A 10,864-nucleotide genomic window follows, 5' to 3' on the forward strand; every position below is an offset into this window, starting at 1 on the left:
TATCTATATTGATTAAATTTTTATATATGCTTATAAATTAAAATTGTATTGATTAATCATTTATGCATGTTGAATAGACATGGGGATTGAAATTTTGATTTTGTTAAATTAATTGTGATTTTTTTTCATATATTAAACATATTTACTTTTTAAATAAGTAAATAAATTTATCAAAATCTTTCAAAAAGTCTACAAAAGTCCATGAAATTCTGTTTACAAATCTGTAAGATTCCATAAGAGTCAATAAAAATCTACCAAATCCACGGAAATCTATCATTTAAAAAAAAGTCATTGAAAGTCATTAAATCTCTACATTGAATACACCCACTAAATTCTAACAAGTGCCCATGGTAGTCAATCATTGACAAAACCAATATGACTCATAAAAATCAAACAAATTCAAATCAAACATTAACCAGAACATAATTTCAGCCTAAGCGCCCTTTCCCCAGTTCCAAAACACATACATACAACAAAAAAGGATTAACTAACAAAGACACAACGCCCAAGGCCATCAAATGACTCAAATTCACAGAAAACCCCAGCCTCGCAAATCCACCTCGCTCGCTCAACTTCATTCACCAACAAAAGATGCAAAAAAAACTCACCTTTATTGATATCGAGGAACTGGAACCAATGAGATATCCCAACAGAACACTGCAGCATACATCGAATTCATAGAAGGTTCGGAGATTTAAATTCGTTAGATTGGTTCACAGTTATCTGCAGGAAACTGGTACAGGGTAAACCACGTGCCAATTCACCCAGCTTCGTAACGAAATTCGATGGAGTTAAAGCAGGTTTATGTGGAGAGCCCTAACAAAGTTTTGAGTAATTTTAGGGGTTCAAGTGTATAAAATAGTTTTATCGTAAAGATATATAGTAAATGGAAAAATGTACAACAAGTGAGATAGAGACTAGCTTCGTGAACCGGGTGGGATCGAGTTTCAAATTCACTTTCTTCTCAGGTTGAAATATATGTGTGTTTATATAATTTTTATGGAGATTATATATTTTCATATAAAATAAAAATACAAGTATATTTGACTGATTTTTATTGAATTTTGTATTACTTTTATTTTGATTTTATTTAAGAGAAAAAGAATTTGGAAAATGAATTATTATATATTTTATATTAATCTTGCAAAATGTAACAATTATAAACAATTTCTTTTACCATCTTTACAAATTTATTGAGCATTAATTAAATAAACTACATGACTAAATTTAGAGTAAACCAAAAGTTCATATGTTCCAACGATTTTTATGATTGACACCGTTTTTTTTAAAAAAATTTAATAATACAATGATACCGCTTTTAAACATTCATGCAATTTGAGCATATTTCGTATAATTGTTAATACCGATTTTTTGACTCCTGATATCCTAATATATTGCACATTTTCATGAATTGCATTCATCCACGACATCAATGCATATCTATGTAATATGTCATGGTTTCTTAATGTCTCATACTGAGGTTTTTGCTCTCCGAGAGGGGATTGTCATTTCTTTTGTGCGTGGGTGTGACAAGTGGTACTTGTGATTCGTCCTCAGGTGCTTGAGAGGAAGCATCAAAAACTATTAGAGCTCCTTGAAAGTGAGATTGATTTTATTTAAATACCGCATAATGTTGTCATTTCTCAAGTATTATATGCATATATTTGAAAGATTTTATTATGTTATTATCGAACCTAGTCGATTCTATAATATTTTTGGTTTGTATATATCATGATTGTATATGATCGACACTTGTTTATGTTGTTGTGTTTATTGAAGACATATGTTGTTTATTTTGATTTTAATATATATCCTAAAATCCCACCCTGTTAAATATCATCATGAATCAAACACACATTTACTAACTCTCCCTAAATCACAAGTATGATCATTGCGGCCGGAGAGTACAAATTATTTCAATTTTCTATCTTCATTTGAGCTCGAGCTGATAAATTCAAATTTTGCATCGAGTAAAACAGTTAGAGTTATTACTTTTTCCTTTTAATCTTTTTTTTTAAGCTACTTTTTCCTTTTAATCTTAAAAAACAAATTGAGGGAAGTAGCAAGGAAAGGTAATTCACCTTAATTATTTCCATGTTAAAGGCCCGGCTAGTGATAGTCCTATGAACGGCCCATTTCTCAACTTCGAGCCCAACAAGCCCTTCAGCAAACAAGACATTAGAATTCGAGTTAAACTCAATCTTCCGAACCCGCCCATGCGTTCAACAGAACCTCCTTCAGACCTTCACAACGTCCGGATCCACCACAGCCAGCCTGGGCCCAATAAAGAAAAGCTTTCCCGTACTACGTTGACCATTTGTCGTAACGAGGCATCACTCGATGAGCTATGTCGTGGTCGTGGGAGATACCGGAGATTGGTCTCGACACCGCATCGGCTACCATCCGTCTCCGGATCTCAGCAGAGTTCCCTAAGATTGGACGGTACGCAGGTCCGTCCACACCTTGGTTTCTGAAGTGTACTTGGAATTTCAGAGGTATGATTACGAGTTTTCGGATGAAATGCGCGAGGAGTACGAAAGGTGAGAGATAGAAGAAGAGAACTGCGCTTCATCGAAATTACCATGCGATTCGTGGAGATGGACAGATGCACTGCGTAAATGTATGTAGAATTGTAGGGGTGAGTGGGCACAGTTGGCGTAGTGTTGAAATTTGGAAAGATGAAGCAGTCGTTGAGTTGGATTAACTTAAAGTAGTTTTTTACTCTGTTTTTCTTTTTCTTTTTTAAAAACATTGGGCGTCATCATCCGTGGCTGAGTCAGGTAAATGGGTAACTCTTTTCACTTTGAATTTTTTAAATATTTTAAATTGAATTATATAGATTAATATCAAATTAATTTAATTTTTTTTAAAGCTAAAGCCTCGGTGATCGTTAACGCGGTTCCGCCACTGGTCACCATACGGGAGAAAAAAAAAAAAGAAAGATTTTTAAGCTTACTACTATAGGTAGAAATATGGAACTTTTCATCCTTGGAAGATGGGTTTTCTGTTGTCGGGGCAAATGTGCCTGCTCTGGTTACAAGTAAACGAATAGAATTGGATAATAGATATGTTATTTGGTGTTCCAAAAAAATTCAAATCGATTCGAATTTAAATTTTTGTTTTGACTTAAACTCGAACTCAAATTATTTCATTCAAAAATTCGAGATATGTTCATTAACTTTAATATTTTATTGTTATATCTAATTATAGTCGAACTCGATTATTCGTATGCAATTGAATTGATTAGTTTAGACCCCTTGAGTGGACTTATGAATATCAAATCCCGATCATTGATGTTAACTCGAACCTAATATTCATAAGGTAGTGTCCATTTTAGCGGGGGAAGAATTATAAATTTGGGTTCTAAGTCAATGAGCCGAAGGTGTTGACAAGTTGTAAACCATATTGATATCTATATTTATAATGAATAGGTCCCTTGTGAAACGGTCTTACGAATTTTTATATGTGAGACGGGTCAACTCTACCGATATTCACAATAAAAAGTAATACTCTTAACATAAAAAGTAATATTTTTTCATAAATAACCCAAATAAGATATCTGTCTCACAAAATACGACTCGTGAGATCGTCTCACACAAATTTTTGTCATTTATAATTTGCAGGATCTGCCGATAATTTTCCATATGGATGTCGATTAAGTTCGGAAAAAAATCGAAATAGGTTAACTGAAAACATTTGCGTTCGCGTATTTATTAGATTATTATTATTATTATTATTATTATTGTTGTTATTATTATTACATCATGAAAATTAATTGTGACTGCAGAAATAACTAATACTGACCTATCATGCTCTAATTTAATACATTCCGCAGGGATAAAGTGGATTTATTTATTTATAGCATTGCTTTTCCAGTTCTATGTTTAGGAAACTGTGACTGCACCCATTTGGTAATCACTTCACTGCTTTTTTTCTTGCTGATGTTGAGTGGACATGATATTTGGATATTATAAATAACTGAAAATTGATGTAATATGTAAAAATAATTTTTTTTAATATAAAAACAGTGTGATGATTTGTACATGAAAAAATATAAGATTTTAAGAATTTATTTTCATTACTCTTTTGCCGAAAGTCAAACAAAAAATTGAAGATATATCGAAAATATCCTAAATATTGAAAAAGAGAGAGAGAGATACTATTGCATAGTTCCATTAATGTCAAACTATATATACCCATCTATGCACATTATCATTTGCGGCGATGGTTTCCAATTTAATTAACAATTTTGATCATTTGAAAAATAAGAATATCAGATCCGATTTCCTAGAACATTATAAATTTTATGTAATATATTGTTATGGCAAATTTTATTCCATGAAAGTCGAAAGAAGGGGAGAATGATCTATTTACCATGCAAGTAAATAATCAAACGTATTTGTTCGAACGAGGTAGCCAAATTAATGAGTAAGTGAGTAATTGACAAAATGATCACCAGTTTGATTTCTCTTACCAATATTTTATATGACGTATACGTCGTAAATGAATTCTTTGATGTGATTTATCTGATTAACATGGCTTAATAATATAACACTAATAATTTATTGTTAGTATCGTGATAGAATCCATTGACAATTACGCATTATGTAAAAAAAAAAAATACCATCATATGATAGATAAATTCGATCCCGATTATCTAAGTCCAGATCCAATAATCCACAAGCAAAACACACGCACGAATTTTCCTATATTATATACAGCATAGAAAAATACCATCTAACGGATATCATATCATATTATTTTCTCACAGGAATCAATGATGTCAACATGGGAAATAAAAAAAATTATATAATTATTATAATTTATGACATGTAAACTCAATAGCTGACCAAGATCTGAGAGTCCGAAATATCGGTGCATGCATTAAATATGTGGGGGGAGAGGGCTGAGGTCGACCCGATAGCAAGGTTACGTGGCATTAATTAAGTGTGGATTTGACTACTCCTACCTTTTCTTTTTTTATTATTTATTTTTCAAGGATTCACACTCCCTTTTTATTAATAAAATAAAATTAATATATATTATCCTACACACAAATGTCCCCACGCTTTAGCTGTCTACACGACCTCATTAATTTCAATTTCGGCCCGACACTTTTTTCCTTTTAAAGTTATTATAATTGTAATTTTGAATAAAAATTCAATTTGCTGAAAATAATAGCAATTATTAATCATAACTAGAATATTTGAACCCAAGCACTTGACGATAGTCCTAAGTAATGATTTCCACGAAGAAATATATTTCTCAATAATGTTGAAACTCATGGCCCACTTCATGGCCATGCAATTTTTTTATATGCACACGCAAATACGTGTGGAACGGGGGAAAGTTGCTTACTTTCGGGCATACATTTTTCGAAAGGATTTAAAATCTTGAAATTTTAGAGAGATGCATCTACTTCAGATTAGCGACTAATCTTTTGATTTAGTTCAAAAACTGATTGGCTCCTATGCCACCAACGAACCGAGGCATGTCACCTTAATTTCTAGATGGAAAAGAAAAGAAAACAAATATTAGAATACATTGCCAACAAAATCGAGGTTCGATTAATAAAAAAGAAACATTTAATGCAAACACAATGCAAGAGTTCCTATACAAGCCTCCCACCGCAAACCCTACTCAAATTTCAAGGAGAAGAAAATATGCATAGCCTTCGATCGTTGATACAAACGAGCATGTATAATGCATCATGTATATATATAATATAGGACCGCTTTTGATATTAGCTAGACCTCACGAAACACTCTCCATCTCTATAAAATGAAGAGTGAATCTAAATCTTGGATTTTAAAATGTCTTTAAAGTATTGAAGGCTTCCTATCAGACGGATAATCCCATGTATCCATCGTTGAACCTACTCCTGCAAACGAATTACTCGTTGTCATGTCGAGTCCATCTGTGATCGAGCTCAAAAAAGCCGAGAAACCACCAGCAGAGGTTTCGCCGGCCCCCATTCCCAGACCAAGGAAATCCAGAGTAGCGGGCTTGTTCCCAAACAGCGAAGAAGAGTTCATCATCAATTCATTAAAGCTCGCAGGTGAGCTACTTGAGGGAAGCCCGAGTCCAAGCACTGATGCCACTGAGTTGTTTTCAAGCTTCACATGAGTAGTGTTGCTCCAATGTGATGGGGCTATAACAGAATTTCTCGAATCTTGTGGGTCGGGAGGAGGTATCAGGGATAATCCAAGCCCACGGAGAAAAGAGGAGTTGGATGAAGTGGCGCCCATTTGAGCTGCTTTCTGAAGCAACGCAGTTGCAGACAAAGCTGGCTGTGGAGTTGATGTGTAGTGCCGATGAGGGTGCTCCAATGCCGCAGGGTATAGAGATGATGATCCGCTCGACAGATATAAAGTTGAGGATAACGAAAGTGACATAGGATCGATAACGTGTTGGTCTGGTCCAGTCATTGTGCAAAGCATGGTGGAGTAAGATGCCACAGGTGGCTGAGCCGTGTGGGAGTGTTCTGCAGAGGTCGATACATTGAAAATACCAGCGAAAACTCCACCATTACCCGGAACATTTCCGCTTGATGTGGAGGAATTGCTGGCGGTGACGGTGGGTGCCCCAGGGAATGGTGCTGCTGCTCCTGGTGGTGGCGGCAATTGAGGGATATGATTTTCAGGTAACTCTGCGGCCACAGGAAAAGAACACGACATGTACGGGAAAAGATCATCACACAATCAAGAAAAAGGGGGATGAAATTATAGAACTTTTTCGAAAAGTAAAAGCCCTTTGGACACTGATCGTTCTCGATTACATGCAATAATTTGATATTAAAAACAGCCTTTCCTATTTCCCAAAAAAAAAAACAGCCTTTCCATAAAAAGCAGATGTAATGATACACGCCTTTCCTTTGCAGAAATTAATCTCGCTTCATTTTACTGAACAATTAAGATTCGTACCAATTAATATGCATATATTATATATAATGAAGAAATGAGGTATGAATGGAAAATTATGAGAAAATAATATATGAAAAGCAAAACAAAGATATGAACAACAGGATAAAAAAAACCTCCACGAACAAAGCCGTTTTCAGAAGGGGGTAACGGGGGCAAAAAAAAAAAAAGAAGCAAACAAAAGCAAGAAATTGATACGAAATCCTCGTTTTGGAATTTAGAATGCAGCCAAATCATAGATCATGTTCTCGCTGTAACTTAAAAGTTTAGAGTCTGCGTCAGTATAATTAGCAATAGCAAAATTCAACCTGAACTTTGAATGGACAGCACCGGCGACAACATGACAGTAGACGGAGTAAGAGGTGGTGGCGGCGGACTTGAAACCACTGCCGCAACTGGCGGCGCAACGACTTGTAGCTTCATCACTCCTCCAGAACTCGTAATTGCCAAAGGCTGAGATAGCGCACTCTCCTGAGCCAGTGCGTCGCAAAAAGCTCTATGCGTGATAAAACTATCCCTCCTATTTATACAACACAAAAACGCATTCAATCAGTAGAAAATAATCCAAATACACAACCATAAATGCAACAAAAACTAAGTGACAAAAATTCTGACCATAATTGAAAGCGTAATCCCATATCTAAAACGTGATTTTATTGCCGTGAAAGTTGAAAATTCACCTCGAAAACAATGTTCCACAATCGCAGCGGTACTCTCTAGTGCCGCAAGTCTTCATGTGGGCTTTCCAATCAGACTGGACTGCATATTTCTTGGAGCACCGCTCGCACTTGAACTTTTTCTCGCCATGCTTACGGCAGAAATGTTTCTTGATTCCAGTAAGATCACCTAACGCCCTCAATGGATCGTGGTGAATACAAGTGGGCTCGGGGCATAAATAAACTCGCTTCCTGACTTCTTTGTTGGTTCTCTGCCGGAGTTTCCACGGCAAATTGTGGCCCCTTCGATGTAGCTGCAAGTTCTGGTCGCGTTGGAATCCTTTGTTGCAGATCTCGCACACGAATCTGTTCGTCGCCATCAGGGTTTTCGGTGATAGAGCAATCACTTCTGCATCTGGATCTGTATAGAACACCAAATCATTCAACTCTTTCATCAGGGTTTTTCAAGAAAAGTTGTCACGAAAAAGGAATCGAGTTTCTTTTTACCAGGCATTCCGGGAAGATTCCGCTTTTTCTTCACGGGCAAAGTTGGTTCCACAGACTGTTCGGATTTCACATGATTATCAGAAAGGAGAAATCTGGATTCTCCAGAAGCTTGCGACGCTGAATTCTCAATTTGCACCATGTTTTCTTGCTTAGCTCAACCGCGCAAAAAAACGACGACGTTGCAAAATAGCTAAAGATAACTTAAGCACACACCAGAACTTCACGGCAGCTGAAACAAATATGGAAAATCAAACTCACTCCCACTTATACCACACCCCCTCTGCAAGCAAGATATAAATTTGAGCAACGAAACCAAAAGGGAAAGAGGAAAAGAACAGTTAAATTTTCATTTCAGGGAAAATGATCACCCTTTCCCAAAAAGACACCCAAGACTCCAAACTTCTAAGAAAATCTAGTAAACATTAAAAACCCCTGAAAACTCCAGTAGAACTTTTACAGCAGCAAGCAAAAATGGGAACGCTGTTTCAAATCAGCACCCACCACCTTCCACAAAACACCCCATGTTCATACACAACGGCGCTTTTGCAAGCCTACTATTATATACTATTGCGCTTTGTTTGTATATATAGAGAGAGTAAAAAACAAAAAGAGAGATTTGAACTGAATCATAAAATTCCAACTAGGTTTTTTCGAATTTAAAAAATAAGCCTTCCTGATTACAAACTTCTTGGTTTTCTTAAGCTGTGGCAGTCTAACCTTGGTTGGGTTTCTAACCTTGGTTGGGTTTGTCAAAACCTTGGATTTCAAAACATCGACCGAGATCCGACCGTCCACGTGGCTATATCTGCCATGGCTGGGACACTTGTCGGAGGAACTCGCTACTGCTCTGTGCATTGTTTTGACGTTTAGTGATCTCTCGGGAATTTGAAACTTCGACATAGCTTGTGCTTTGTCAAAGACGCTTGTGGCCTCCGATAATAAATCCACTTCAAATTATTGACACATTATTTGATTCAACACTTTGTCTCTATTTTTCTTATGATAATAAACCAAAAACTAATCTCGCAAAAATATTTTTTCTACAAAATATAAAGTGTAAATATTCTCAAAATGTAAAAAAAAAAATCTTTTATAAAAAACGAATACAATTAGATAACGAGTATATATCAAATATTGAGTGGGTCTCATGTGAGACCGTCTCACGGATCTTAATCTGTGAGACGGGTCAACCCTACACATATTCACAATAAAAAGTAATACTTTTAGCATAAAAAGTGATACTTTTTCATGGATAACTCAAATAAGAGGTCCGTCTCACAAATACGACCCGTGAGACCGTCTCACACAAGTTTTAGCCTCAAATATTATGGACGGTCCGTATTTTTTATGTACTATTTACATGTAATATATGTTTTTGACCTCTAAAATTTGTATTTTATTCGTCAGACTAAAAATTTTAAAATATTTTATTTTAGGATAAAAAAAGATAAGACATCATTAAATCGCATTAATGCTGTGAAAAGTGAGTCAGAGCGGTCAAATGAAAATAAATCGGTTGTTGGGAAGAATGAGATAATCCCAAATTTGGTAAATCCCGTGACGGAATTTGGCACCAAACAAACCCCTCCTCTGTCTCAACATTTAATAAACCTTTTGGACTTTCTAACCCAATAATTTTTATAATAAATAAAATATCAAAAAATCAATATATATGGGAAAGTTGATAAAAAATCTCCAATCAAAACATTTTTTTGGGTTCACTCCCTACCCACAAAATTGTGGTACTATGTCATACAAATTGTGGTACACTTCATGTGAAAATGTGGTACACTTCATGTGGAAATGTGGTACTAAAAAAGTACCCAAGGACTGAACACAAAAAAAAACGACGGCTGGAGACTGATCCCCAATTTCCCTATATATCAACAAATATTTATCAATCAATCAAATCAAATACTACAAATATCAAAGTGGTATTCAGCCGCACTCGATTTAGTACGTTCGAATTGTACATGTGTATGTGTGTGTTTGTTGTGCATATGCTGCATGTGACCCGAATGTGCATGTTGCTCACGAGGTCAGTACGATTATTATTTTTTTTAAAAAAATTAAATAATAATTAGACTACCTGATTAAATTCGATTCTTCGAGGACTAACTTTAACATCGTCTCTCTCAAATAATACTTTACTAATTACGATCATTAAAAAAATCAACTTAACACATACAGGACTTAATCTCTATCTTAAANTGGAGACTGATCCCCAATTTCCCTATATATCAACAAATATTTATCAATCAATCAAATCAAATACTACAAATATCAAAGTGGTATTCAGCCGCACTCGATTTAGTACGTTCGAATTGTACATGTGTATGTGTGTGTTTGTTGTGCATATGCTGCATGTGACCCGAATGTGCATGTTGCTCACGAGGTCAGTACGATTATTATTTTTTTTAAAAAAATTAAATAATAATTAGACTACCTGATTAAATTCGATTCTTCGAGGACTAACTTTAACATCGTCTCTCTCAAATAATACTTTACTAATTACGATCATTAAAAAAATCAACTTAACACATACAGGACTTAATCTCTATCTTAAATCAAAGATTATTGGCTTTGTTTTGGCCGCAAGATCACTAATATCTTTGACACTGTTTGGTGTTAAAAGATGAAACATTAGTTAATTATACATGTTTATTTTATTTAATTAGAGTTATAAATCATTACGTTCGTGACATCTCATCTCACAAACCAAACAAAATCTATAACTATATTTTAGTAATATATTTAATTAGCATGACACATGGAATATCC

The 10,864-nt window shown here is 35.0% G+C and overlaps 1 protein-coding gene across 1 annotated transcript; it reads right to left on the reverse strand.

Annotated features, from left to right (window-relative positions):
• Positions 1 to 5,546: 5,546 nt before the first annotated feature.
• LOC140968428 (zinc finger protein GAI-ASSOCIATED FACTOR 1-like) lies at positions 5,547 to 8,738 on the reverse strand. Its single transcript, XM_073429367.1, has 4 exons — positions 8,084 to 8,738; positions 7,601 to 7,997; positions 7,229 to 7,440; positions 5,547 to 6,649 (listed from the first exon to the last, which is right to left on the reverse strand). The coding sequence occupies exons 1-4, from the start codon at positions 8,220 to 8,222 to the stop codon at positions 5,820 to 5,822; spliced, it is 1,578 nt and encodes a 525-aa protein (XP_073285468.1). The 5' UTR covers positions 8,223 to 8,738; the 3' UTR covers positions 5,547 to 5,819.
• Between the last annotated feature and the right edge of the window lie 2,126 nt (positions 8,739 to 10,864).

This window comes from Primulina huaijiensis, unplaced genomic scaffold (genome assembly GCF_012295235.1).
Source record: "Primulina huaijiensis isolate GDHJ02 unplaced genomic scaffold, ASM1229523v2 scaffold37209, whole genome shotgun sequence".
In the NCBI taxonomy this organism is placed as follows: Eukaryota; Viridiplantae; Streptophyta; class Magnoliopsida; order Lamiales; family Gesneriaceae; genus Primulina; species Primulina huaijiensis.

Coding starts and splice junctions, on each gene's coding strand:
- LOC140968428 (XM_073429367.1), bottom strand. CDS start 8,222: ATGGTGCAAATTGAGAATTCAGCGTCGCAAGCTTCTGGAGAATCCAGA. Junction 7,441..7,600: donor TGTGGAACATTGTTTTCGAG/GTGAATTTTCAA, acceptor TTGTATAAATAG/GAGGGATAGTTTTATCACGC. Junction 6,650..7,228: donor GCTGTCCATTCAAAGTTCAG/GTTGAATTTTGC, acceptor CTGTGGCCGCAG/AGTTACCTGAAAATCATATC.